Here is a 27,458-nt window from a genome sequence, read left to right as displayed (position 1 = left end):
TAAAGGATTGAGGGCACTTCTCATGTTTGGGCCTGCTGCTTTATCTTGGGCAATTTGGTTATGCAGAAATCATGTTGTTTTTAATCGAAAGGATTTAACTTCTCAATTGCAGGTTTTATACTCGCGCACTCATTGGCTCCGTGTTTGGTCTAAATTTCTCAATCCAATGGACCACCAATTCGTTTTGATGACATGCAACAGTTTTAACCAATTGGCTAGAGATTTTTTTACCCATAATGAGTGTGTCTAGTCTACGGATTGAGCTTGATTAGAGTTGTTATTTTTCTTTTGATGTAATAACTGAATTTTGTTTCCTATTAGTGGCTGTGTGCGTCACGGCGCAAAGACAGAGGATGTAATACACTTTGGTTGTATTGCTGATATACATTTTCGAAAGAAAAAAACAGCGACACGTCCTGCCAACGTGTTCTGGCGTGCGCGACTGCTGGTATCAGTGGAGACGCCTACTCTGTGCTCTCGGCTGGATTCAGCAAAACACACCCCGAAATGCTTTGGCAATACCGTCGCATCGTTCTCGCCAACTGGACGCAGCAATTCTCACGTCCATATAACCAGCTTCTTCCATACGTGCACGGCGCACCCAACGCCGGTCTGTCGTGCTGCCTCCGCCGCCCCGAGGCCCCCGAACCGTGCACCAAAACCCGCCAAATTCCCAGGCTTCCAGTTCGTCCCGACGCCCCACGGAACCACCTCCGGACGAACCAAAGCACTACTACTGCCCCGAGAGAAAATTTGCACGACGTCTCTGTCAATTCGCAGTTCGCTTCGATAGCGCAAGTCGTCGCGAGTCGCGCCTCCTCGATGACCCAAAACGGTTACCGCTCTGCTACCGCTGTCAGAGCAGTTACTACTCCGCTTTGCCATCGCTAATCGCTGATGCCTACCCCCCTCTCTACCAATCCCCCTCACGCTAATCCCGTCGTCATCCCTGCGCGGATCGCCGATCGCCGCGATGTCCACCTCCTCCTCTTCCTCCTCGTCCGGCGAGAGCGGGAACCCTAGCCCCCCGCAGGCGCCGCCGCCGGGGGCCGCGTCGGGGGCAGCGGCGGCGGCGCGGCCGAAGCGGCGCTGCCACGACGTGTTCTGGCTGGTGGTCTTCCTCCTCCACTTGCTCGTCTTCGGCGGGGCGCTCGCGCTCGCCGGCCTCAACCGCTTCCGCATAGCCGACCGCTTCAACATCGAACGCTACACCAACCAAACCGCCGCCCCGCGCTCGCGCTCCGCGGGCGCGCCGGAGCCCGCGCCGCCGGGACCACAGGTAAAATTTTCCCCGGAGAAGGCGCCGGCGTCCGAGCTGACGGAGACGTACTGGAAGTACTACGGCGTCGCGGGGGGCACAGGGACGGTGCTTGCGTGGGCGTGGCTGGCGGCGGCGGCCGGTAGGAGGGACGGGGGGAAGGTGGTGATGAGGGCCGCCGTGCACAGCCTCACGGCGTACCTCGCGGTGGTCAGCGTGCTCTGCTTCTGGGGGAAGCACTTCTTCTGGGGCGTGGCGCTCGCCGTCGGCGCTGCGCTCCACTTCCTCTACGTCATGTCAGTGCTTGATAGGTATGGCTCGCCTCAACTACATTTCGGAATTTGTTTGTACATTTTGGGAATTCCACACAGTGAACTTGGACTCTAGTGGGTGAGGATGTGAATCATGTGATGCCGACATTAAAAGGGGATTGAATTTTTGCAAATTTGTACAATTGTGCCACTACTCGTGAAAATTCTGTTAGGCAACGACTGATCCATCTCTATTTCCATGCCCCTTTGGAATAGTTGTTGCCTCCAATGCTGTGTGTGCACACCAAGTCCAGTGCCGTCATTGTTGATATACATATGCTTCGAAGTCAACTTGAGTTGAACGTGTAGTTCACATTTCAAAATTGCTTACTGCTGCTTTAGTTTGTAGTATCTGGCAAATGGTGAATACATGAAGACAAACTATGGTTTCAGGAATCTTGTCATTATTTGGATACGTGTATGTGGTGTAAGCTTGTGAATAAGCAAATGCTGCACATTGTGTAGTCTACATGTTTGACCGATTCAACTTCAGTTATATCTCAGTATTAATTTGATTGTGGTTGCATGGAGGGAATGCCAGTAAAATCAGTAAGTGCAGGACGGCGGAAATTGATTCACTGCCCCTTATATTTGGGTACAGGCTTACATCAGTTGCAGTGGACAAGTCAGTTGAATTGCATTTTAGCTTTTTTTAACTGCTACCTTGTCATTCTTCGGTAGAAAATATATACTGACATATATCCAGTAATTGGCTATTGGCTCAACAACAGGTATTTGTCAAGTAGGCATGTCTACTTTCTAATGCAGCTTTGCTTGGTGGAGCAAGTTGGAAAATGCTTTTTTTTTAGATGAAAAATGTATGCGGTTTCGGACAATAGTACTTTACCAGTAGGCTTTGAATACTTGTATTATTGTATAGTAACTGTGTAGGCTAGTAGTACCTTCCCATCCAGGCCTTAAAACTTGCATATAAATTATGTAGATTGTGAAACCAAAACCTGCTGGACATGACACAAGATTCTATTGGGTTTTATCTTTTAGGGTTTACACACTATATTACGGTGAGCTGAGGCCACAAAGTTGACACTAAGGGCCTCTTTGATCGCAGGATCCCTAAAACACAGGAATAGGAAACTCGCAGTATTGAAATGTTATGTACTCTTGAATCCTAGAGAGTGCTATGAAAAATGTTTGATTGGATGGAAACGTTTCTCCAAAATAGAGTGCTAAGGAAGTCTCATGATTTTATTTTTTCAAATCTTCCAAAAATCCTTTGAATTTGAGAAACATACATTGTCAGAGGTGTGGTCAAACGAATTACTTTTCGGCAGTCCTTGGTGTGTTTTAGCACTTTTAGGTTCACCACAAACATTCTACAATCAATTTTGCAAATTTTAGTTTGAGAGTCAGTAACTGGTTTTACCTATGTGGGAAATTATGTTATTGTTTGTATCACCAGAAACTGCATATGCTCCTCAAACCAGTATCACACTGGATTTTGCGTTCTATCAATAGGAGTTTACGCTTGCATTATCACCATGTACTAGCATAAAACGTGGTAGTAAGTGGTTCCTCTGTAATTGACAGAGTTAGTCATTTTGTAACCAAATTTTCTGGAGATGTTCAATTTAGCAGTTTCTATCAAAGTTTAATATGAAAGTGGTACCGAAACTTATTTGCAATTCATGGCAGTCTCTGGAAGGAAGCTGTAGTATTAATGGTAAAACTTCAAAACCTCGTTCGGTTGCAAATGACTGGTGATTTGGTGATTTCTAGCGTGAATTTACAGTTAAATCATGCATGCCATCCTTGGATCAGTATATTCCTCTTTCATATATTCGTTAGTTTGATGGCAGATGCCAGTTGATCTTGGTTTAGGAACAAAACTTCATGCCTTTGCATTTTGGATGACTGGCTGACTGTTCCCAGAGCTATGGTTGCGTAATTAGTTCATAAGAACGAGATCAATCTCCAATCTGAAATTCTTGCTGTGCTGCATTATGTTCTGTCCATTAGCTGAACTTCTACTGAAATTTGCAGCCCTAAATTGCCTAATTGCTGCTTTAGTTTTGTGCTAGAATAAAAGGCTTTCTTGTTATTATCATGAAGTCATAAGTAATATATCTGTCCAAAACTGCATGCTAGTTTATTTTTATGGAAGTAACCGGGTTAATTTTTGCTAGATTTCCTTTCACAATGCTAGTACTGCAGAAGGCAGTAAGGATGGTGTGGGAACTTCCTGATGTGATGAGAGTAGCATATGCATTCGTACTGGTAATGCTTTGTTGGATGGCATTATGGTCCTTCGGAGTTTCTGGTATTGTTGCTATGCACATACCTAATGGTGGACAATGGTGGCTTGTTTTGGTGAGGGGCAAGTTGTTTTCGTTATTCTATATTGATTTTTCAATATCTTGTTAATTTTAAAAAATTTCATCCTATAATTTGCAGGTTTTATCAGTCAGTTTATTTTGGACCGGAGCTATCCTTAGTAATACAGTCCATGTCATAGTTTCAGGGATGGTTTTCCTTGTTCTCATTCATGGTGGCCAAGCTGCTGCATCAATGCCCCCAAAACCACTTCTGAAGTCACTTCAGTATGCTGTAACAACTTCGTTTGGAAGCATTTGCTATGGATCCCTCTTCACAGCTGCCATTAGGACTTTACGTTGGGAGGTTTGTGCCTTACTGGTTTGACTTGCCTGGTCCAAAATTTAAAATTATCAACTCCATTAATTTCATACCGTTGCTTCTCATTTTCCTTTATTTTGTATGTAATTTCAGATTCGAGGAATTCGTTCTAAAATTGGCAGCAATGAGTGTCTACTATGCTGTGTTGACTTCTTCTTTCATATTGTGGAGACACTTGTTCGTTTCTTCAACAAATATGCATATGTACAGGTTAGTGGCAAAGATGTTTTGTCTGTGATGTTCTATAGATATACCATATCAATTTTGAAGTGCCACTGTTTTCTGGGCTTGCAGCTTTCTCTTGCATCTGTGTGCACTGACAATTTTGTCATGGATCCTCTAATTATAAGTTTGTTATTTTTTCTATATCAGTAAAAGTTTGTAGCATACCTGGATTCTTTGTTACACAAATGCATGTGACTTCTGAAATAAATCAACTGCTTTCTTGAATTGTTAAAACTTGGGTACTAAAGTTAGTTGTCTCCTCATACTATTGAATATGGATGCCAAGTTAACAGTGCATTGCACACATGCATGACATAGTATTTTGCTTTCAGATAGCTGTCAATGGACAAAGTTTCAATCGTTCAGCTAGGGATGCTTGGGAGCTGTTCCAGTCTACCGGCATTGAAGCACTTATTGCTTATGACTGTTCGGGTGCTGTCCTTCTGATGAGCACAATATTAGGTGGGTTAATTACAGGAACTTGTACGGGTGTTTGGACATATTTCACACAAAGTGAGAAAGCAATTATGGTTGGCTCAACCTCTATGCTGATGGGCATGATACTGGTAAGTGCTTGTATGCTTATAGTTTTGATTGAAGTTTTCTTACAGCAGAAACTCATAGATCTAGGTCCTGTTTGTTTGGGCTTCTGCTTCAGCTTTTGGTGCTTTTAGCAATCTCAAAAGCACTTCTCCTGTTTACACATGAAGCTAAGAAGCACCTCCGGACGTGCTTTTGGTGCTTCTAGCTAAGAAGCACGTCTGGAGGTGCTTCTCAGCCAGCTTCATGTGTAAACGGAAGAAGTGCTTTTGAGATTGCTGAAAGCACCAAAAGCTGAAGCTGAAGCCCAAACAAACAGGGCCCTAGTAGCTGCAAAACAGAACTTTTTTTAACTATTACCGTTGTTGGACATGCCAGTTAAAAATGTGTGGCAGAGTTTATTCAGGATTGAGAGACACTTTCTTTTACAGGTGGGGCTAACTGTTGTAGTTGTTGAAAGCGCAGTTACATCAATATACATATGCTACGCCGAGGACCCCCTTTTAATTCAGAGATGGGATCCTGAATTTTTTGAACAAATGTCAGAGGCATTACACCAGCGACTGCAGTACCGAAGCTCCCGTGCCCGCCAAATACCTAATGGTCGGCTTGATCATTTGCCAAGTATTTGAATCGCATACCTCTACCATTTTTGTCAATCCATTGTAAGCGCAGCAGCGATTTCCAGAACAAGCAGAAGTTTTTGAATCCTCCTGCAATCGAAAATATATAGACCAAGGAAGCTTTTACTCAGCCATTGAAATATAGAGAATGAAGTGCCCCAGCAATCTCGGAGGCCTTCAAAAGTAACATTCCCAATGAAGCAGTCGTTTGTTCATAGTTGTGTAGAACTGCAGTGCGATTGTGTTGAAGCAGCCCTTTTTCTTTTCTTTTGAGGAAGCAGTGCCAGCTTTTGTTTGTTCTGTCGTTGTGTCTGTGTGTGTGCAGCCTTTCTGGGGGAGAAAACAGAAAAATTCTGAAACCCATTGGTGGCTTGGGTTTTATGTGACTTTAAGCGATTGTGTTGCGGTTATTCCTCATGAATGGAAATGCTTCACGTTCGCCATCACGGCATCACCGGATCGTGTTTTTAATGACTCTACATTGCGTCTTTGCGCGTGTGAGCATGGAAGTCGCATAGCAAGAATACGGACACTTCAAACGGCCTATGGTTTCGAAATGGATCACGACGTACGGCAGCAGCCGTGATGGTGGCTAACAGCCTAACACCAGCAACGCAGCAACATTCCCTGGCATACTCAAGAGAGGACAAGTCACAATTATGTATCACGTTAACCATGTTTTAAATCCAGAACACATTCAATCCATATGATTGCTAGCTCCGTGTGTTCAGTGCTGATCGATTTTCAGTGTAAACCTAATTGGTTAGTATACTACTGTATCTATTACGGAGTAATTTACAATCGCTGTGGTAGTTCATCTTCCTTCCTCAGTCCTAAGCACAATTATTTTCTCCATTTGGACCACTGGAACCAACAAATTCCATACATAAGGCAATAGCCAAGAAACAACATGTGACTAAGGCAACAAACAAACCAATCTCACGCCCAAGGCAACAAAGAAACTAGAATTTGAAATTCTCGTGATCCTCTCCCTCAGGTAGCGCTCTCTCGATCACACGCCGGCTCAGGTTACGCCGATTCCTAGGCCCAACATCGCATTGACATATCAATGGCGATTTTCATCAACTCAAGAGTAATTTGGCCATTGTTTTTTCGTCGCCACGAACGGAACAGCTGGCTAGTGGTCAGTAATTCTGCCCAAGCTAGTCTAATACGGAGTACTAGTAAGTGGCAGGAAAACGACAGGTCTCGGCAGACTTCGTGCGTATCCAACGCACATCAAGTTAACCATGAACGATACAGTATGATTCTATATACGGTTGTCGCTGTCCGACAGGCTGCATGCTTACATCTCTTGCAATGCATCGCACGCAATGGTTTGTATGTTGAGTAGTGATCAGACCACTAATTGTTTGAATGTTGAGTAGTGGCTAATCCGGCCCTGGTCAAACCAAGACTTTGCTCCCGCTAGTGGAACAAAAAAATAAATAGAGTTGCCCGTCGTACCCGGCGGCCGGGAGACGACTTGACCCACGCGTCCCACGCCCGGCCGGTTCACCCGTCAGTCATCACTCATCAAGCCACGACGTGGACTCGTGCCGGCCCCCCCACGTCTTTGTGTTGATCGAGCCAGACCCAGTGATGAACAACACCCGCCCGTGGTGTCAGTGTCATAGGCCGTAGTTTCCTGGAAATGTAGACGGCCCTCATGTCATGCATGGCAGCCGAACGTCCGGTTCGCTTGAACCGCCGGCCTAATACCGACCCAGCCAGCAAGCGACGCGACCCACACTCTGGATGGCCGGGCTGTACAGTTATGATCGTGTGTCGCCGATAAATATACGCGTCGCCCATCGCGGTTCTGGGCAGTTTCGCTTTGTGTAGAGAAGAGAGAGAGAGAGCTTCCGTCCGCGTGCCGGTGCCACCATGTACCCGAAGCCGGAGGAGGACGCCCCGGCCACGGGCATCCCGATGAGCGCCAGCGGCGGGGCCGGCGGGCCGATGGGCGGCAGCACGTACTACCAGGCGCCTGCTGGGAGCACGGCGGCGTTCGCGATGCAGGGGGCGCAGGCGCAGGCGGCGTGGTCGACGGGGCTGTGCGACTGCTTCGACGACTGCGGCAACTGCTGCGTGACGTGCCTGTGCCCGTGCATCACGTTCGGGCAGGTGGCGGAGATCATCGACCGTGGCTCCTCGTCGTGCGGCTCCAGCGGGGCGCTCTACGCGCTCATCATGCTCCTCACCGGATGCCACTGCGTCTACTCCTGCTTCTACCGCGCCAAGATGCGCGCCCAGTACGGCCTGCAGGAGCGGCCCTGCGCCGACTGCTGCATCCACTGGTGCTGCGAGCCATGCGCCCTCTGCCAGGAGTACCGCGAGCTCAAGAAGAGAGGATTCGACATGAACCTCGGTGCGTACCTACGTACATGAACCTCCTTTAATTTGTCTCTCCCATTAATCTCCGTGTCCTCCTAATTAATTGAGATGATCATCCGTGCAGGATGGCACGCTAACATGGAGAGGCAGGGCCGCACTCCGGCTACCATGCCACCCCTCATGCACCCAGGGATGACCCGTTGATCATGCCCAGCCCAATCCATGATGATGGGAAATATCACATTTATTTTCCCTACGCTCCTACAACGTGCAACTTCCCCTAGCTACTTACGGGTTTGTTTGTGTAAGATCCGGTGCGAAACACAAGTAATGCTCTGTTTATTGTTCGGCTAGGAACATATTTGAACTTTCAAGTTCTAGTGATTATGCAAGCTTTGCAAGCTGCAAAATCTGTGGGCCGCAGTATGCATGATCCATTCCACTGTTGAACCATACTTAATTACTTTCTCTGTTCCTTAATTCTTGTCGAAATTTTACATGTATCTAGACATCTTTTAGAAATAGATACATCCATTTTGAAGCAAATTCAAGACAAGAATTATAAAACGGAGGGAGTAGTGTATAACAATATAACCGAGATATGTGAAGACTGGACATCATTGATCTAAGGTTGATTTGTTCACGGTCACCTAACCTAACGTCGATTGACCAACAAGCCATGAAACTAAGAACACCCGGCTCATAACCCCAACTTGGGCCCCGGTTTGGCATAGCCATCGGCTAGTGGGCTGAGTTATCTGTTATATGCACTTCGGTTGGTTTGATTTTGTTCAGTCGCTTTTGTCTTGTGTGGAGCTGATATATTAAGCAACGTTTTTTCAAAGTTTAAATTTTCGGATAAACAGGTCAAGTGCATCAATTCTATATGAGTAAGAGGTCTTAACACACGATTGATCAAAATAGTTGTGACCTTCGTCGATCCCATGTCTAAGCAGCATCAATTAATAAGGACATTTCCAATGATGGTTGCTACTAATTTTCTCCACTCTCTTTTAAAATATGTTTTCTCTTTTTTTATTCTTTTCTCTTTCTTGATGGGCCCAAGTGTCACGTCTTTTTACTTCTTGGTACCCATATAGCTAGATGTTGTTATTTCTTCAGTTAACCACTACTTACTTATTATATTCATCTCTACTACACGTTGACTAGTACTTTCTTGGTACCATGTAGTAGCCGGTGTTGAGGATGCCCTAAGCACCACAACACGTCCGGGAAATTGTGACTATGCTAGTGCTATGTAATCCACTGTGCATCGGAAGACGGGGCAACACCAATGGAGACGTTGTTGCGCTCTGGGTCTAAATTTAGACAGGAGGTTGAACCTGTTGCATTTGGTTTTTGAAACTTTTTGCAAATCTAGCATCATATGTAGAAAAATCGCCAAAATTGCCACCTTTGAATCCTTGCTAGAGATGCATTGACACATCCGTAGTGGCGGAGCTGTAGTGATAACATTGGGTTGAGATGAACCTGAAAGATCGGTATGGTCGACTTGCGGGGGGGGGGGGGGGGGCGTGAATAGGTGACTTACAAAATTTACCTTTTCTTTTCACTTTTAAGAATACAAGCATCAATAGATGGATTCACTAAAATGTCTAAATGATGAACATCCCTAATATGATGCAATAGCCGAAGCACAAGCACAAGCACAAGCAATAGATAATCAATTGAAACTTGCTTGATAGCCGAGCACAAGATAAACAATTAAGCTTAGCAAGTAAATGAAGGGGCAAGAATGATACCACACACAGAGACGAAGATTTAACTCCGTAGTTCCACCTTTTGGGGAGGTGTACGTCTCCGTTTGGAGGAGTGATCTACCACAAAGGTAGAGGCGCCACAAAGACTCACTCTATTCTCCTCTCACAACATCACAAAGGTGAGGTGAGTTACACTAATGGCTTCCTTGAGGGAGAGTGCCGAACCCTTATAAACTTGACCGGGCACCACTCCACAACTCAATTGGAGGCTCCCATTCCAATCCTTGAGCTCGTCAACACCACGGAGGAGCTCAAGGCGACCGCTCCCGTCTAGGGTTCCCAACAACCCAAGATCTTGATCTTCTCCTCCAATCCTGAAACGATGAATCAAAGGGGGAACTAGGGAGGGAGATCAAGGGAAATGAAGTTCTTGTGTTCTTGGAGTGAGAGAGGGGCTTTTCTTAGCTGTGCTCGAACAAGAAACCCATTGGGGACGAAGCCCCTTTAAGTGGCCTCGAAATCTGACCGTTATGCACTGAGTCTGCTAGGAGTGGAAGTTCCAGTCGCACACCCCGAAAGTTCCAGTAATTCAGGAATAACCCGAAGTTCCGGCTGTACCCCCCGGAAGTTCCGCAAATTCCTTTAAGAGTAACCGAGAGCACTCGGAGGTGCAGCCGGAGGTTGGGGCGGAAGTTCCGGTGCCCGGAGAGTTGGGTGCATTGGAAATGATTTTCTGAATTGTCTTTTCCCTCTCTCTCACTTTGGGTAGGCTTTATGTGGGTGCAAATATGGTAGATTTGTGTACATGAAGTTGATTCACCCATTACTTTCCCATGTTGACTCCCTCTTTATAGTACGGAGTTCCTACGACTCAATATAAAAAAAAAGCTCCTAAACGCCGCTACGCTTCTTTCCTTTTTGAAGGCAACGAATCGTCTAATGCCAATTGATCTCAAATCTGAAACACTCAAGCACACGATTAGTCCACGTGTCATGTTGTCACTAACACCAAAACACTTAGGGATCGAAATGCCCTTTCAGAACCCAATAAAAATAGTAAAATCCAATACAGTGTAGACATAATGCTGCATCGAAACCCCACAGCTACAATAGAATGAACCCAATATGTTTGACTTCGTCCCTGCAGATCCGCGCCTAGTCACATTTTTGGCTGTCTTGGGTGGCAATGTAGACTTTTCGCCAACTCAAATGGCGGGAGCCATGTTCCGCCGGCCTAACCAAGGAGATGAGCTCGGAACGGTGGCTAGTGGAAGATTACGTCTCGTCGGCCCACAGGGCCAAAGACCTTCCGCCAGCCAGCCTAGCCGGTGGAAGGAAGACACTAGGTCCAATATTCCAGCATCGCTCTCTTGGATCACACTTAGGCTCACGCAGTGTACCACACCTTTACGATCATAGGTGTCGAGAGTAAATCATAAAGTAGAGAGACAATGAACAAATGAATCAAATGCGCGTTCTTTATAAAGTTACAAGGGATGTCAATGTCACCACACGAATGTCAATGTCACCACATGATGTCAATTCCAAAGTTGATAGAGAGAGAGAGAGAAATAAAGCAGAGGTTAACCCACAATTAACTCGTCAGCTAGTTCTAACACTTGCTTATCCTCGCGATCATCTTTAATAAAGATTTTTTCAAAAATCCCATGAGAAAAATAATTTAATATGAGGATGACATTTGATACATTATCAAAGACAACTTCAGACCTCGTAGGAAAATAGGAGAGAATGATGCAATATATAACGGTTATCGTCTTAATAACTTATATGAGAACACCTTAGAAAACAAAAATATGCGAGTTTAGAGAACAATAAGTATGCCTTGTGTCATTAAAAACCACGGTAAGTGAAAGCGAATCATGTGCCCCCGTATGGTTTTTGATGATTCATGACAAATTGGTTAAGGGACTAATGTACAAATTGAGTGTTTCAGATGCTTAGTCCCATGGATGAAGAGTTCCGACCGGTGTTGGTGATCCCTCAAAATTGAAGATAGGAAGAAGGCTTGCATTAGGGCTTACGGGTAGGCTAAGAATGTTTCCTAAAATTTCTGTGAAGAATTGTCTTCACTTTGAGTATAGGACAAGCCGTACTATTAAGAGGGGTTCCCAGCGGTAAGCTGGTTGTGAAGAATTCATTTTCCTCATGGTCAACTTAGGATAAAAATTGTGTGTCTTCGTTTTGAAGAAAGTTGAGTCTAGGATGCTTCGAGATTCGCTGTCTTCATGTGTGAAGAAGAGCTCAGATGTTCCTGGATCAGTTTCTTCAGACTGAAGACGCTTTGTTTTCAAAAGGAGTTTGAATTCAAAAATGTTTGAAAAACTTGGTGTTGCTTTTTGGTCTGACTAGTCAAATTATTTGTTACGATGATCGTTGGCACTTGAAGAAAAATGTCTTCGGTGGAAGACGGAGACCGTTGGTGTCTCGAGACCGTTGGCGTCTCGATTCTTTAGTGGGGTCCAGCGGTCGGTAACGGCTAGTTTTTCCGGCCCGTCTATATAAGCGGCCGACCCCCTCTAGCATTCGGTGGAGATTTCGAAAACGATTTTGTGAAGAAAAATCTTAGAGCTGAGCTGAGCTGAAGAAAATGATATCTCCCTCCTAGCCGAACGTTGAAAAACTTGTTACTCTTGGTATTTGGCAGCACTTAGATGGCTAGGCGTCACTGAAGAGCAATTAAGTTGTGATTTGCCTCAACCAGTCTGTGAAGGCCTGAAGATCGCCTCTGTGAAGAAAGATCTATCATGAGTAACTGGGCGAGACTTTGGTCTTAGCTCCGGAGGATTGGGTGGACTTGTGTGTCCGCGAATTTTATAAGATTCAACCCTCTCAACGGAGACGTAGGATTGTGCCAACAATCTAAACTTTGAGAAACAAATCATCGTGTCTCTGTGTCCGGGTGATATCTTTTCTCACCTATTTATCTTCAGTCTTCATTAACTACTTGCTTCAGTTTGAACTGTTCTGAACTGTCTTCAGTTACCGTTTTTCTTCACTGTATTCCGCTGTTGTAACTCTGCTAAGTCTAAGAACTGCCTTTTGTCTTCACTTGTTCTATCCTGTTTGAAGAACCTGTTTTAATTTGAAGTAAAATTTGATAATCTTCAATTCACCCCACCCCCCCCCTCTTGAAGATATACTCCATCTTTCAGTAAGGCAAGGAAAAAACCTTTTCATGAAAGCTTTCATAGTATACTCATAACAGAAATAATGGTGTATTATGATGTTTGAACAAGTTAATATATAGGAAGAGACTCCCCCTTATCCTTGCAAATCTTGAAATAGGCACACACCGATTCCATACACTTTCATGTTGTTTGAACAAGTTAATGTTTAGGAAGAGACTTCCCCTCGTCCTTGCAAATCTCGAAATAGCCACACACCGATCCCATAAACACACTTTTGAAATGTCGAAGTTAAACAAAAAACTTCATAAAACACATTGAAGTCACTTAACTCGTTCCGTATTCTCAATTTAGTCACTGTATTATTAAAATCGAGATTTATAATCATTCAATTTGACGAAATATCTCACATATGGTCATCGGTACCGTATTTTGTGTAGTCATGTTGCCACCTCAATGTCACATTTTGCGATTTAGCCCTTGTTGTATTTCTATGGTAATGGGATTTTGTGGAGCCAACATGCTTAGGTCTCTCGTGTATTTTTCCAAGGGCTAAAATGCAAATCTGACATTGAGCTGTCAAGACCGAGGTACAAATATGCTACCGTTGACTTACTTGAGACATCTCATCAAATTCACGGGCAGTAAGTCATGATTTCCGTAATACAATGATTAAATTCAGTTTTCAAACACGTTTCACGTCCGTGAACGTAATTTACTCTAAATAAACCACATTTTAGAGTGCGGTAACAGTTTTTAGGATTGAAACCATTTTAGCTAAGGTGCTGTACTGTACGGGTCGAGGCGGCGCGGCCCGCCCGCCCGGAGCAGTCAATGGGGCGACGTGTCCAAAGACGGATCACTCCTTGGCAGCATATTTTAATCCGCCGAAAGCCCTAGATATTTTTGTTTCTCTCCTCTCTCGTCCCTTCCGCCCCCCTCTCTACCTCTTTCCCACTACAAGATCACCCAGCAAGCATGTCGACAACGCATCAGACATCCAGCGCAATCGAAGATTTGAATTCCAGCTATGGTTCTGCGACCATCTCTTGCAACCTCCTCGCTGTCACGAGGCATGGTGATGGTGTGATCGACATGTGTCCCGCCGATTTGCTTCCATGACCATCTGCTGCGTCGCCTCGCATGGCTCCACGCGTCGACCACCCGTGCTCCCACAGACCCCCGTCGATCTCGTGTTGGTTTCGCCTTCCCGATTTCCTTCCTCCCTAAAGCCCCGATCCCCCCAAGTTATCGCAAGCCGCAGTGGCTGGCTTCGGAGTCCACATCTCTCCACCGGCGGCCGCGCGCCGTGGCCTCAGGTGAGCCGGACCTAATTTTCGCGCTCCTTTATTTGTGTTATTTCTGTGCTTGTTGCCATTATCTCCTACACTGGAGGTAGCGTAGAATTATGGTGGTCGTTTTCATGCTGTAGATCGTCCGGAGAGGTTCATATCATTGCTGTTTGAAGCTGTAGATCTAGGAACTTTGCCTTCGTGAACGATTTCTAGTAGATATCAGAGAATGGACACAATTACAGTTAGATCATAAATGGATGTGTGTGCTTGTATTGTATCCAGACATATCAGAGAATTATGAGGGTATTTGGGGATCGAGATTACAACTGCCAGGAAATCGTAGGTCTATTAGAATTTTGTGACCTGCAGACGTGGCGGAGGATGCATGGATTTGGAAAATTGTCAAGTTTCCTGACGGGTTTTAGAATTCAGTTGCTACGTTGTATTTTGTTTACTGCTGTTTTTTGCAATGTAGATATAGTATATTTATCAATATGCTGGTGCGTATATTTTTTACGTTATAAGAATATTTCGTTACGATCAGTCCTGGTTATGATGGTATCACAAATGAGCTATACTTCTTACAATATGTTTTTATGGCTTCCAGGTGCTCACATGGTTATGAATTGTTATGTTTGTGAATAAGAGATTCAGGCTGAAATATAACACATTAAACATTCTGTAGTTTTTCAGTGGTATATACACGAATGTAGATCAGCGAAATTGCCCTTTAATCTATTTTCAATATAAAGATTATTCAAAGGATTATGATTTTGTGATAGCAAGTTAACTCCAAAAACCAACGGGCACAGTTTATAAAAGCAGTAGCACTGCAGATATATGTCAGTTTCTGCTGGACAAAAACACTATTAGAGGTGCACGTGTAAGTAAACGTAGAAAATAAGCCATATCTACGATAAGACAATTTTGGTTATGCTATTTAAAGCCACCTTTTGCAAAAGGGCCTCTACCTGTAGTGGTTAGTTGGCTCCAGTAGCACTCCTCAGGTCCTGAGTTCGACTCTCCAATGCGAGCGAATTTCAGGCTGGGTTTAAAAAATCCCTTCGTCTGGCTCACACATAAAGCACAGGCTGCGTGAGAAGATCTTACCCGGGCTACGTGCCGCTGTGTATGGGTGGGGGGGTTTTGACCTGCGTGAGAAGGTCTTCATCTTAATGATAATGCCCGGGGGGTGGCTTACCCCTTGCAGGTCGAGTTTTTGTTTATTTAAACCTACCTTTTGTTATGCTTGGCATATCATTTTCCTTATTTAAATGTCAAATTAAATTTCTGTCATTGATTCAAAATGTGATGAATTTGAAGAATCACATCTATAACATCCAAAAAATACCTTGCACGGTGCTATATTTCCTACGATTTTCCCAGTTTCTGCATACAGGCTGGGAGTTACCACGTACCAATGTTAGGTGATTGTAGCGATCTAGAATTTGGTGATCAAGAATGGTGGGGAGTGTATTTTTTGTGGCGTTGTGATGAATTAATTGGAGTTTGCTCTGGCAAAATATTTTAGCATGTCAAGTATCAGAAAATTCAGTTCTTGCATTTGCTCCTATATGTTCTAATAGTAGTTGTATGGGAGGAAGTGTTCATGGCTTCATGCACTGATGTGCTTCCCTACAAGAGTTTTTTTTAATCAAAGAGGCCCTTGCACTAAACTGGTGCTCCATAACGGAAGCATATTGTACTGTTCTCTGACAGCCTGAAAGGAGAAACTGTTAAATTGTACTCCCTCTGTTCCTAAATATAAGATGTTCTAGCTTTGTCCCAAGCCAAACTTCTTAAAGTACCAAGTTTATAGAAAAATCTACCAACATCTACAACTCCAATTAGTTTTATTAAACCCGTCATAATATACATCTTCATAGTATAAGTATTTCACATTGTAAATATTACTCCCTCCGATCCATATTACTTGTCTCAAATTTGGCCAAATATGAATGTACCTATGTTTAAAAAGTGTCTAGATACATGTAATATTTCGACAACTAATATGGATCGGAGGGAGTAGTATATTTTTCTATAAACTTGGTCAAACTTTAAGAAGGTTGACTTAGAAATTAGGATAAAGTTAGAACATCTTATATTTAGGAACAAGGTAGTAGCATTTAGTGAGGTGCAGTACAGTGGTCGGTGATTTCTTCTATGGCTAGAGCCTTTTTCTTATATCTGATACTAACATGCTATCGGTCATCCACAGGCCATGCTCGTTCCCTAAAATGGTATCGGTCACTCACAGGCCGTGCTCATTCCCCTAGATAGGTTAGTTGTATGCCTATCTAAATGTCGCAGATATGGTCCAGTGTCATCAAATATTAGCTAACTTTTTCCCACCTAAGCATGCCTGCATGACAGATATTTTAAATTTGTGAAACAAAAGGAGGGGGGTTGGGGGGGGGGGGGGGGTATTATTCCTGAATTGCATTTGGATATGGTTGGAACGATCTGTTTATTTTTAGTACTCCCTCTGGCCGGAATTACTTGTCACTGATTTAGTACAACTTTGCACTAAATCTGGGACAAGTAATATGGGTCGGAGGGAGTACTAGCAGTTCCTTTAGATCCATTTCCAACTTGGTCTAACTTCTACCTGTTGTTCCATGACAGATTGATGCAAGGGGTGGTGACAAACTTGAGGCAGCAACTGCATATCTTGCAAGAAAATTGTAAGTCACCTCATAATCAGTTGTTGCCATATATCACAAAATGTCAATGAGTTGCAAAAATACCAAACTATTATTTATTGATGTGTTCTGTTTCATATATATTAGTGAAATTCATCTTAGAATTGCGCATGAAAAGTTAGTTGAACTTATTTAGAAAGGTATGCACATGCATATTCATGGAATGAGAGAGATGTTATCCTAAGCAATGCGGAGTGTGTCGTCTGTCTTTTTATTTTATTTAAAAAAACGATCGTAGATTGGATTCCATTATCCAGGGATAACGGGATGTCGGGATACACAGAGTTCAGAACACACACAGAGTCTTAACACGCACTTGTCGCCACTGGCTAACAAGAATACACAGTCAGCTAAAAGTTCTAGGGTGTCCGGAGTCTGAAAGGATAACAGTACGAAAGTAAAACAGATAGACGACACCCAGGGTCGTCACGGTCGAGCCCACTTGAACTTTCAGAACCAAAACACCAACTTCAGACCCCCTGGGGTGCAGACTCCAGCTTCAACCTTCATCTTCCTTCTGTTTCTTCTTGCACAGAGCCTCCTCTTCTTCGTTTTCATCCTGTCCCAACTCCAGCAGCCTCTTGTCCACTCACGATTGAGCAACATGATGATGCAGCGCCTCCTGTTGCAGCGCCACCGACCCTGCTAACAAGTTAGTTTGATCATTTTCAGATTGTAACCCAGCCCAGTACATCATAAAGGCACATGAATAACAGACGATCTCAGCAGGAGATCGAATCAGCTTTTTCTCAAAACAAGCATGAATCCGTAGTTTCCAAATCACCCAGCATATTTCTGCCACCCCAACCGTCTGTAAATTTCTGGAGATAGGAAGCAGTTGTGATATCCACCAGAAATACTGAGCAAAGAATCCAGGTCTAGATCGTGCCCCAATAGTCAGGCTAACCACCCCCCACAGATATTTAGCTGCTGAACTACCAAAGAACAAATGATGAATTGATTCTTGTTCCTCACAGAATCTACACTTCGTATCCCCCTGCCACTTTCTCTTACTCATGTTGTCTATGGTAGCTATAGTGTTGTGCCAGATAAGCCACAAACAGATTTTGAGTTTCAAAGGAATTTTAGCATTGTGTCGTCTGTCTTGTGTCGTCCAAATTCCGTTATGTCCATTGCACAACACCTGAAAAATAACCCTACTGGTGCTTTTTCTTGAGAATGGTGCATTAAATTGTTCATGAGAAAGAATAATGCATTATTTTGTTCGTAAGAAAAGAATAGTGTATTAATTTGTTTGAAAGAACATTGAAGTCCTTTTGTGAGACCTGGATTAAGGCCATTCTTATGGTATAATCCCCTCCTGGACTATTATTTCCCACTTTGGTTTGACGTATGGGATAATTCCCTCATGGAATATTATTTGCCATTTTGGTTTGACATCGTTTGGCTCTGCTATGAAAGAAACTGAACAATCTTGCTTAAGCTTATTCTTGAGGATTTGGCCTACCAGAGGCCTATGTGTTGTCGTCAATTCCAGGCAGAAGCCCATACTTCTTTCTATGGCTTGGATTCTTGGACGGTTGGTTTTGTTGGGCTTTCTTGTCCCCAAATAGGTTTAAGGCTGGGACCTCCGTTCTGAGATGGGGAAGGATTTTGTATCCATTACCTGGGACTCGATTGCATTCCATGAATCACCACTAACTTTGGTGTCTTCACTCTTCTCTTCTTCTAGATACTCTAGTTCTCTTGATCGTTGATTCCCTAACAGGCCCTAGAATTCATGCGCTTAATGTTATCTTATCATGCCCCCGAACTCTGGATTTATCCTTTCACCAACCTTCTTATGGAGAGTGTTTTGGGCATTGGAAATTGTCTGAAGTGAGACCCATGGTGTCTGCAGGAACAAGATTAAACACCAATAGTTCATGGTAGACAATTATTAGCCTATGCATATAGCGCTCAATGTCTTCACCGTGGTATTATCTCTTGTCAGCACTCATGGTTAGATTCGTTTTATTGATATGAAGTTTCACATTATTGAATATCGGACAGCGTTGCCATTATCAAATTGCAAACTGGCAGAGTTTTGCATTTTAGCAGTTCTATTTTTCTCCATGTTCAGAGGTTCCAAACATAGCAGTCGCCATGTTTGGATCCCTTGCTACATGCAAATATTTTATGGTGATGCCTGAACATTATGGAGTACACATATCTCATCTATTTTTCCATGCCAGGTGGATTTGTACAAATAAATAATTATGCTTTAGGAAACAATCATTTTCTGGATTCCACAATTCAATTCCATGGTGGCACTTATTTGCAGTACATTTACATGTCCATTCCTTAAATAACTCGTTGTGTAAACTCTTGCTCTGAATATCAACTCTTTACATCAAATAGTATCCTTCAGCAACAGACCTCAACGTTATCACTTCAGTTCATGGATTTAACTGTAATCTGCATGTATTTGATTAGTCAATATACCACTGAAGTTGACAATTGCAAATGAGTTTTGAATTTTTTGTAGATAATAAAGTTTACCCTAGCTTAGGAGCAGTTGACTGCTCATTATCATTCTGTTGTGGCAGTGTGCTGAGTTCAAGTTGCACAGGAACATTCCTGTTCTCAACCACTGCAAAGTTGTATGGTGTTGGTGAATCCTGGTTGACTTCACTTGGTCCTTCTGCCTCGTAGATCTGAGAATAAAATTAATTGCAAATCAAAGTTACGTTTTTAGATGTCTGCCCTGTGGTATTCTTGTTTAGCCTGCCATTTACCTTCTTATATAATTCAGCATTTTCTTGGCCAATCAGACTTATCTTTTTGTATAATTCCATGTTTTCTTGGTGAACCATACTTCCCTGCAACCAAAGAAGCAGTACAGTCAAATATACTAAAATCAAAGGAAATGAATCATGGCAACTACAAAATTAATTGCTGCAGAACCTTCCGATTCAGTTCGTGAATTTCATCGAACAAGAGCTGGTCCTGGAAAGATCAACAACAGTACTAACAATCTTGAGTCAAATCTTCTTGTAGAAATGGGTGAGCGTAGTGAGAAATGTGATTAATGTTGGACCTTCTTTGTGCGGACGCCACGTATGCTTATTTCCAGCTGATTCTCTATGGACTGCAGTTCCTTAACGTTCAGCCCTGATAGATCTTCTCCCATCAACTGCCTGTAACAAATCAGTATGCATTACCATTTTCCATTGCATTATTTCCATTTACAAGTAGCCAAAAAATTTCTTCTGTTATGATTAGCATTAGCATTTTATTCCGTAAATGTTTTGAGTTCTACACAGTTCATTTGATGATGCCATATCCATAAATATTCAAGTGAATAAAGCTTATTGGCAAGGAAGATTGTTTAACCAATCATTACAGATTTTAGAACTTCTTTATAACTAAGCGTTTTTTCGTGTGCTGATAATGCCAATTTAGGCAATAATATTATTTTGAAATACAACATAAAAGTGAGAAAACTAAATAGTCTTGGAACAGAAGTTTGGCTACATGGCTTCTTTGTAACGTCCAGTTCCTGGGGGACTTATATTGGATACTCAATCAAAATTGCATTTTACTCCCTCCGTTCCATAAAGATTGGCACGACTTTGAACTAGCTCTAGTTTAAATCCGTGCCAATCTTTATGGAACAGAGGGAGTAGTTAATAACATGATTTTGAATTTTGAAACACATGTCACGGGACAAAACTAGCTAGTTTGAGCCAGCTACATGTCTTGGAACCAAAGTGCAGCTATATACTACCTACGTTCCATAATTCTTGTCTCAAATTTGTCCAAACATGGATGTATCTATTCTTAAAAAGTGTCTAGATACATGTAATATTTCGACAAGAATTATGGAACGGAGGGAGTAGCTTCTATGTAATGTTTACTCGCTTATAGGACCCTTATTGGCAACTAAATCTAAAGCTATGCATAAATCCAGCAATTGCTTTTAAGAAAGGCTAGGCATAAGGCATGTTTTCTCTATGCAAGGGTACTGATGACTTTAAACATGCACACTGCTAATAGTCTTTATGTTTTTGTGTATCTTTGTTTTCCATATACTCAAATCTATGCTGTATCAGTATTTTTGTTTCACATCTTGGTGTCCCATTGGTAATTCTTAATTGGAGAGGCCATTGATTCGTGCTTGCTGTATCGTTGTGTCTGCTGCAGCAGGCTAGCACGTGCTTGTTCCTTTTTGGGGGAACAAGTTTCTGATTATACTTATTTTTCAACTTCTGCAGGGGTTTCAGAGCATACCGATGATTTTCTTGCAAGTTGTGCAGTTGTTGTCTCAAGCTTGCTGCCTCCCTTTGCCAAAACTGTCAGTGCAACAGCAGAATTATGCAATCTGAAGGCAAAAAGTAATGAAAATGTACCACTAGCAAACATGATTAGTTATTGGCATAGAGAATATTCCGATGCATGACATTTGCACAGTAGCTGCACAACTAAGCGAGAAATAACATTTCTGGAAAACGCAGGCAAGCATGTCCATTTTGAAATATGGATATCCTGTCTTGTTAAAGTCTTTAATTACCAATATGTACTTATTTAAAGTGCTCAGCTAGTAAACCAACTGGTGCATACGAAGGTCTGTAAGGTTGGTATAACTGACAACAGGGCTGCTTGCTGGTATGACAGTTTGATAATGTTATGGCTTGATTCTGCTTTCTTCTTACGCAGGCTCAGAGGCTGGCATGTTAGCGAAACTGAAGCCTTGTATTTGAGGGATTCTGCTTGATCTCGTTCGAAGGGAGTCTCTGGATAGTCCCGAGGAATGTTCTCCTGGTGGCCCTGTAATGTCTGGAGCTGTCTTGAGCTTGCGCAAGAATTTCAACTGGACATGTTCATCTGTAGGCTAACACGCTACAGGCTTCTGTGGAACAGCGATTTAGATTTTTCTCTCGTTCTGCAAGTATAATGGTGGCGCTTAACTGTACTTTTGGATTGAGTGTAAACGAAACAACATTTTACTAAGTATAAGATGCAACCCGTTGGACAGTGTTTTAAGCTGAACTCCGTTTTAAGCTGCCCATTCCAGGTTATGCTTTTCGAAATAAAGACAAGTGCCCCAGTTTTTATTTGCTTGGGAAATGAGTAGCAACTTAGTACGCGTGTTGTAAAAGCTTTTGACCGCGACTAGTTCAAGTCATAGTTGCAAGCATTCTGCTATAATATCCCTAAAAAACATTACGCTATAATACTTCCCTTTTCTTTGATTGGAGTATGTTTATTCTACTCCAGGGAAACACATGGTTGCAACTTGATACAGGGTTTTGTTTAAAATTAGAGATTGTCAGCATCCCCTCTCGGTCCCGAGTGCCCACAGGGTAGAATGCTGTAGCAGACCGGAGTCTGACTATGCCTCTCACATTGTTCAGGGGCCCGTAGTGCAAATCACTCGCTGCTCTTACTCAATTTGTTTTTTAGCAGAACGCTGCTCTAACTCATGGTAACAGACTGACACTGCTAAGCCCGGCCCAAGTTGAGTCCATTCCTAGCCTGCTAGGTGACGTATTCTCTGCAGATCCAAATCATGGCTTGGCCCAACGAAAAAAATCTTACGAGCGCTCTCCTTCTCTCAAATTGTATCATGTATTCCAACTCGGGTTGAAAATAAAATTAACTATCAGTAGCATCAGACTATCAGAGTAGTCTTTCTATGTCCCATTTATAGCATAGCAATCTTGTAGGGTCGATTATTTGCACTTCTTTACATCACTAGACCATTGCACGGTTAATTTGTTTCTCTTTTGCCATAAATGCAAATGATTGTTGCTAGTACACATTGGCTAGTGCTCTAAACGTTTAATATCTTTAATGCCAAAGCGAAGTATTCCTGAATGAAGTGTTAGTTCTCTATATAGATAGGCAGCAGTTCCATGGTGAAGCAATTTAAGCATGCGTAATAAAAACAATGTTAAGAGCACGTCGTTAATCGTTTTTTCTCCGGTTATAGTTAGAACCCTGTGCGGATCTTGCATTGCTATTCAAAGCATATACTGTATAGTATATCTTTCATATATCCTCCCTAATAATAAAAGCAGGAAGTTTCCTTCGTCGTCGTCCGCCGTGCATCAATTTTCATGCATGTTCTGATTTTTCGTGTCTCTTTACACTCCATCAAACCTTTCTTTTTCTATTCCCACAGCGCTGCCTTCCCAGGCCGCCGCCGCCGACTCAACTGCCCGCGCAGCACCTCCCTGCAGTGACCGCTCTCGATACGCGTCGGCGCCGGATTAGATTATCTTGCAAGAGACGAGCAAAGGGGTGCAGGGCTGATCGGTGCTATCCACCGCTGCACGGTTTCTCGTGCACTGCACCACCGCGTGCTTTGACGCCAGCCACGACCGGCAGGCGGTGTGGACTGGGTGCCATGTCCGTGGCCGCTAGCATCGGCCCTGAAATCATTTTGATTGAATGTCCAATTATATTGTTATGTTTTGTATAAACATGAATTTTCGTGTGCACATGTTTAAGAGGCCGTGACAACACACGGGCACGGTACTAGTACTTTATAAAGTTTGGAATTGGCAATCGTCCGTTCACTCCTTAGTAATTCTCTTCTCACCAAATAACAAGTCAGACTGTGCATTCTCACGAGATGGAGCAACAAGCAATAACCCTCTTTCTCCAATTCCTTGATGTTGCCTCCGCTCTCCAATCTCCGTGAGCTTAGATCCAAATTCAAATCCAGCAAAGCCTATTGTCAGGATTATATATAATGTCATTGGCACATAATCTAACTATTGTGTTGTTGTTATTTGTAGAAGAATAAAATCTTGGCAATTTTGTGGCACTGGCAATGCACGGCGCTATGCTAGTATGTTATACTGTCTACATTGCTAAGAATGGTATATTCTGTATGGTTAATATTAATTTGAACATTCTTCATTAAGGTAGTTGTTTGTTTCCTAGCAACCCAAAAATCAAAAACTGCTTGTTTTTTTTAGTACGGACAAAAGTCCGAAAGAAAGTTTCTGACTCGATAGGAGTCTGATTTACATGCGGATAGCCAGTTTCGCCACGGATTGGCAGCCGACTTTGCTGATGCTTGGCAGGAGCAATTAGTTGAAAGAGTTAAGTCCGAAATAAGATTATAAATGAAGGCATATGGGGGATATAAGCTGGTTTCTGAAGACCATTGCATTTCCAGCATTCCCTAGAACCACTTGTTAGGGAATGTTTCGTGGATATATTTTATCAAACTTGCCGTTTGTACAGAAATTGAACAAATGACATGCAAATAAATAGTACCGTGTTTGAGAAATCTGTATATAATCTATGTAGCTTTAGTTTGGTCTAGTTATTTGGTTATACTAAACCTGTTTTAAAATATAATATGTGTGTATTTTTAATTGGCATGACTCCATTCAAGTTAGACTCTGGTGCCCAATTGTATGCAAACACGCAAATAAACCGCGCTCAGATACTTTTTGTTGTGCCATACATTCATCAAATTAACATGCATTTCTTGGAATGCTATCTTTAGGTTTCTCAAACTTGGTAGGGGCATAGATTTATCAAATTAACATGCCGTTCTATGAATACTTTATGTGGCACACCCACGATGCGCTCGGGGGTGGTGTACATATTGCTCACACCAGCATTTTAAGTTTAGAAGGCATGCATGCAATCTTAGATTATCAATTTGACCAATGAAATACTCCCTCCGATCCATAATAAAGTGTCGCTGATTTAGTGCAAAGTTGTAATACACGATGCGACACTTATCATGAATCGGAGGGGGTATTAATTATACTGTACAAAAAGTATACCATTTAATTCAAGAAGATTCTAATGGTAGACTTCCGAAGTATATATCTCATATTTCGTTGGTCAAATTGATCAGATATAAGAATATGTGCATGTCTTATATATGAACTGAAAAGAAGGGAGTACATGTTGAACTTGTAATTTGGAACAGGAAAACCAAAGATCAAGGCATTTCATGCTGGCCTGTATGCTTTCTTTCTGACAAGTAAATTAACTTGTTGTCAACCACAAGCTTAACGTTGCGTTTTCCCAATGTACATAGGATGAGACATATGTACAAAACAAATTATCTTTGAGCATGTCACTGAAGCACATGATGATGCAATTTTGTTTTCGATACCTTTGTATTTCTAGTGCCAAAAGCTATCCTCATTATACCAAATATATAGAGTACAAACCATCCATCTATATCTGCTTCTAATGTACACATACAGATAGTAAAATTATAGTCAAACTCGGAATTTCTAAGGTTCAGTCTACAAAATAGCTTTCTAACATTAAAACCTTCAAATCCCTAGAAACATTCAAATAATTAATGTACCTTGAGCTAATATCAACACAGTTCCTAGGAAAAATATTAGTACACACATATATACTCTCATGAGTGCATGCATATACATGTAAGGTAAAATAGAATTAATTAATGAAGTAATTAGTTTGTATTTTGTTATAAACTTATGTATCTATAGAAAATGATAGGATCCTAGTGTGTTTTTTACCGATGTACTGACCCTATTCAATCTGTAATTATGATCATTATTTGTATTCATACAATCTTCAGTAGATCATGCTATTATTTATCTATATACGATATCGAATCCTGGGGAAATGCAGAATATGGCACCTACGGAATATCTATATTCAACTGGATCCGATCGAATTAATGACACCTGTGTAGTTTTAACGTTGTGCGCGTAGACATTATCACAACCCAAACAACTTGAAAGTATATGGATTAATTCTATTAAATTATGAGAAAACGTCACAACATACCACTTTTGTAGAACTTCTCCGGTAAAAAAAATCAGTCATGTAGCTAGAGCATATATACCTTAAGCTCCGAGTTGGGATTTGCGACGACCTGCTGCTCGTCCTTGGTCTTTCCATATCGATCTATCACTGACTTCATGCTACACAATGGAAGATACAAAATCAACGTGTGACTTGTGAAAATGCAGCGAGTTGGAGTATTTTATGACAAGGGAGTACTGGTAGTACAAGACATGTACAGAACCACTATGCATATACATTAGCGCAAAGCTCTAGATATTTCTTGCAGCAATGCATGGAATTCATCACATGGAACTGTACGACGAATTATTATACAAGTGAAACACAAAGAAAAAAGAGACTGAAACAGATGAATAAAGAAGGGGAAAATACAGGTGCTAAAACAAAGATCAGACACAGTGCTTCTACCGGGAAAAAAAAAACTAAATATCAGACAGACACCTCTCCTTCAAAGAAAAAGATAGCAACGTAATTTGTCCTCTTTGTGAAGTGCGAATTTCAACAGGTGAGAATCAAGAACTCTAGTTATGTTAATTCTTCAAACTATTTCAATTTCCGACCAAGAAAAAAACCTAAGCAAGAAAATCATGAGCACAACATATATACAGATGAAACGAACATATATACCTGGTGCTAGAGTACTCATAGAGGCGACCGGTGCTGGAGAAAATCATGAGCCCAACCTCGGCGTCGCAGAGTATGGCGAGCTCCTTGGCCTTTTTGAAGATCCCGTTGCGCCGCTTGGAGAAAGTCACCTGCCGGCTCGTCGAGTTGTCGATCCGGCGGATCACGATCTTTCCCCTCCCCATCTCCTTCCTCTCTCTGTAAAAATGGCCGGGCAAATTAAGAGAGGAAGCTGACAAGATCTTGGTGGCCGGCCAGAAGCCAAACGCAGTGAATGTGAGATGTGTGCCAAAGAAGGTAGGAGATCTAGGGGGAGCTGGAAGAAGAAAGCTCAAAGGTTTCCTTAAGGGAGGAGAGAGGCCGGCCGGGGAGGGGGGCTTTTCTTGGTGGTGGCTGCAACTTGCAAGTGGACTTTCCTCAATTTGCTACCTACTTGCTTTATTTAGCAAGGAGATGCGAGAGGTGGAAGACAATGCCCGATTGGCTACCTGATCTTTGCGGTTAATTTATTAATTGGCTAGGGTTAATTAAGTGGCGCCGATGGTTTAGTGAGAGAGAGAGAGAGAGAGAGACTTCTTGCACGCACGGAAAGTGGTGAGATACATGTACTATCTTTTAATTTATCTGGCATTCTGGCAGCAATACTGTTTTCTGATGATCATATGCCGGCCTATTGTTCTATATGTGACGCGTGCCTTTCATGGATTTATGTACAGTACTACTAAAGCTGGAATTAAGGTCACATTTTTCTAGCCAAATATAACGTTCGTATTTTTTTGTTCAGTTCAGAGTGACACCATCGGATCTAAATATGAGATTCGTGCAACAACAAATTAAAGAGGCGAGAGAATTAATCTTGACTGGATGACTATCAATATCGAGTTTGTCGACCTATAAATAAATAGATCGACTAAGCTAAACACTCCCTTTTAAAAAACTTGTAAGTTGCATAAATATATATAAAGAGAGAGAGAGAGAGTGATATTAGTGAGATGAGTTCCGAGAAAGTAATTTATAGTTAAATGGAGCACTTAAGGTGTGGCTGCCTCTTGTCTAAACTTGTAGGTAAATAATTTGGAGTTAAATGAGACTCTTAATTAACCTGTGCCCCCCTCAGGTCTAAACATGCAGGAAAAATGGCTACAAAATTATTTTTATTTAAATTATGCCAATCTGGTCTTGGAACTCAAGACTTCTTGATATCGAATGCTATGTAGAGTTGTATGCACTGAACCAGTAAACCCAAAAACTTAAGCTGATG

General features: G+C 42.4%; 4 protein-coding genes across 17 annotated transcripts; 3 read left to right on the top strand and 1 right to left on the bottom strand.

Annotated features, from left to right (window-relative positions):
* Window positions 1-602: 602 nt before the first annotated feature.
* On the top strand, window positions 603-6,063 carry LOC100841552 (CTL-like protein DDB_G0274487). The gene is made up of 6 exons (XM_003572605.4): window positions 603-1,569; window positions 3,714-3,897; window positions 3,982-4,206; window positions 4,315-4,431; window positions 4,779-5,012; window positions 5,418-6,063. Exons 1-6 carry the CDS (start codon window positions 974-976, stop codon window positions 5,616-5,618), a joined length of 1,557 nt encoding a protein of 518 aa, XP_003572653.1. The 5' UTR covers window positions 603-973; the 3' UTR covers window positions 5,619-6,063.
* A 1,361-nt stretch (window positions 6,064-7,424) lies between these two features.
* On the top strand, window positions 7,425-8,492 carry LOC100840545 (cell number regulator 2). Its single transcript, XM_003575180.4, has 2 exons — window positions 7,425-7,980; window positions 8,071-8,492. Exons 1-2 carry the CDS (start codon window positions 7,497-7,499, stop codon window positions 8,148-8,150), a joined length of 564 nt encoding a protein of 187 aa, XP_003575228.1. The 5' UTR covers window positions 7,425-7,496; the 3' UTR covers window positions 8,151-8,492.
* Window positions 8,493-13,695: 5,203 nt separating this feature from the next.
* Window positions 13,696-21,802, top strand: LOC106866547. Of its 11 annotated transcripts, XR_002965606.1 has the most exons (5): window positions 13,701-14,132; window positions 16,734-16,792; window positions 19,811-19,963; window positions 21,028-21,147; window positions 21,470-21,796. XR_002965606.1 is itself a non-coding variant. In XM_014901206.2 (3 exons), the coding sequence occupies exons 1-3, from the start codon at window positions 13,932-13,934 to the stop codon at window positions 21,525-21,527; spliced, it is 318 nt and encodes a 105-aa protein (XP_014756692.1). In that variant the 5' UTR covers window positions 13,704-13,931; the 3' UTR covers window positions 21,528-21,802. The 11 variants fall into 11 exon arrangements, 2 of the variants coding, with proteins under 2 accessions (XP_014756692.1, XP_014756693.1); XR_002965605.1 differs by having other exon boundaries at window positions 13,696-14,132; window positions 19,811-21,147; XR_002965602.1 differs by having other exon boundaries at window positions 13,702-14,132; window positions 21,028-21,796.
* Window positions 19,210-26,659, bottom strand: LOC100839932 (MADS-box transcription factor 27-like). 4 transcript variants are annotated; one of them, NM_001301401.1, is made up of 8 exons: window positions 26,201-26,382; window positions 25,614-25,692; window positions 21,044-21,105; window positions 19,851-19,950; window positions 19,718-19,759; window positions 19,549-19,632; window positions 19,313-19,467; window positions 19,210-19,228 (listed from the first exon to the last, which is right to left on the bottom strand). In NM_001301401.1, the coding sequence occupies exons 1-8, from the start codon at window positions 26,380-26,382 to the stop codon at window positions 19,210-19,212; spliced, it is 723 nt and encodes a 240-aa protein (NP_001288330.1). The 4 variants fall into 4 exon arrangements, with proteins under 4 accessions (NP_001288330.1, XP_024316116.1, XP_024316114.1 ...); XM_024460348.1 differs by lacking the exons at window positions 19,210-19,228; window positions 19,313-19,467; window positions 19,549-19,632; ... (1 more) ...; window positions 19,851-19,950; window positions 21,044-21,105 and adding an exon at window positions 21,166-23,187 and having other exon boundaries at window positions 26,201-26,650; XM_024460346.1 differs by lacking the exons at window positions 19,210-19,228; window positions 19,313-19,467; window positions 19,549-19,632; ... (1 more) ...; window positions 19,851-19,950; window positions 21,044-21,105 and adding an exon at window positions 23,197-23,489 and having other exon boundaries at window positions 26,201-26,659.
* Between the last annotated feature and the right edge of the window lie 799 nt (window positions 26,660-27,458).

The sequence above is a fragment of the Brachypodium distachyon genome, chromosome 3 (assembly GCF_000005505.3).
Source record: "Brachypodium distachyon strain Bd21 chromosome 3, Brachypodium_distachyon_v3.0, whole genome shotgun sequence".
Lineage (NCBI taxonomy): Eukaryota > Viridiplantae > Streptophyta > Magnoliopsida > Poales > Poaceae > Brachypodium > Brachypodium distachyon.
This window is presented reverse-complemented; position numbering and strand designations above follow the sequence as displayed.

What these genes read in the sequence shown, in the direction of transcription:
- LOC100841552 (XM_003572605.4), top strand. Translation starts at nt 974, where the DNA reads ATGTCCACCTCCTCCTCTTCCTCCTCGTCCGGCGAGAGCGGGAACCCT. An exon ending in GTCATGTCAGTGCTTGATAG is followed by an intron (nt 1,570 to 3,713) that starts GTATGGCTCGCC and finishes AATTTTTGCTAG; the next exon opens with ATTTCCTTTCACAATGCTAG. An exon ending in TGCTGATGGGCATGATACTG is followed by an intron (nt 5,013 to 5,417) that starts GTAAGTGCTTGT and finishes TTTCTTTTACAG; the next exon opens with GTGGGGCTAACTGTTGTAGT.
- LOC100840545 (XM_003575180.4), top strand. Translation starts at nt 7,497, where the DNA reads ATGTACCCGAAGCCGGAGGAGGACGCCCCGGCCACGGGCATCCCGATG. An exon ending in AGGATTCGACATGAACCTCG is followed by an intron (nt 7,981 to 8,070) that starts GTGCGTACCTAC and finishes TCATCCGTGCAG; the next exon opens with GATGGCACGCTAACATGGAG.
- LOC106866547 (XM_014901206.2), top strand. Translation starts at nt 13,932, where the DNA reads ATGACCATCTGCTGCGTCGCCTCGCATGGCTCCACGCGTCGACCACCC. An exon ending in GCCGCGCGCCGTGGCCTCAG is followed by an intron (nt 14,133 to 16,733) that starts GTGAGCCGGACC and finishes GTTCCATGACAG; the next exon opens with ATTGATGCAAGGGGTGGTGA. An exon ending in GCATATCTTGCAAGAAAATT is followed by an intron (nt 16,793 to 21,469) that starts GTAAGTCACCTC and finishes CTTCTTACGCAG; the next exon opens with GCTCAGAGGCTGGCATGTTA.
- LOC100839932 (NM_001301401.1), bottom strand. Translation starts at nt 26,382, where the DNA reads ATGGGGAGGGGAAAGATCGTGATCCGCCGGATCGACAACTCGACGAGC. An exon ending in TATGAGTACTCTAGCACCAG is followed by an intron (nt 25,693 to 26,200) that starts GTATATATGTTC and finishes TCCATTGTGTAG; the next exon opens with CATGAAGTCAGTGATAGATC. An exon ending in ATCCCAACTCGGAGCTTAAG is followed by an intron (nt 21,106 to 25,613) that starts GTATATATGCTC and finishes TTGCACTGACAG; the next exon opens with TTTTGGCAAAGGGAGGCAGC.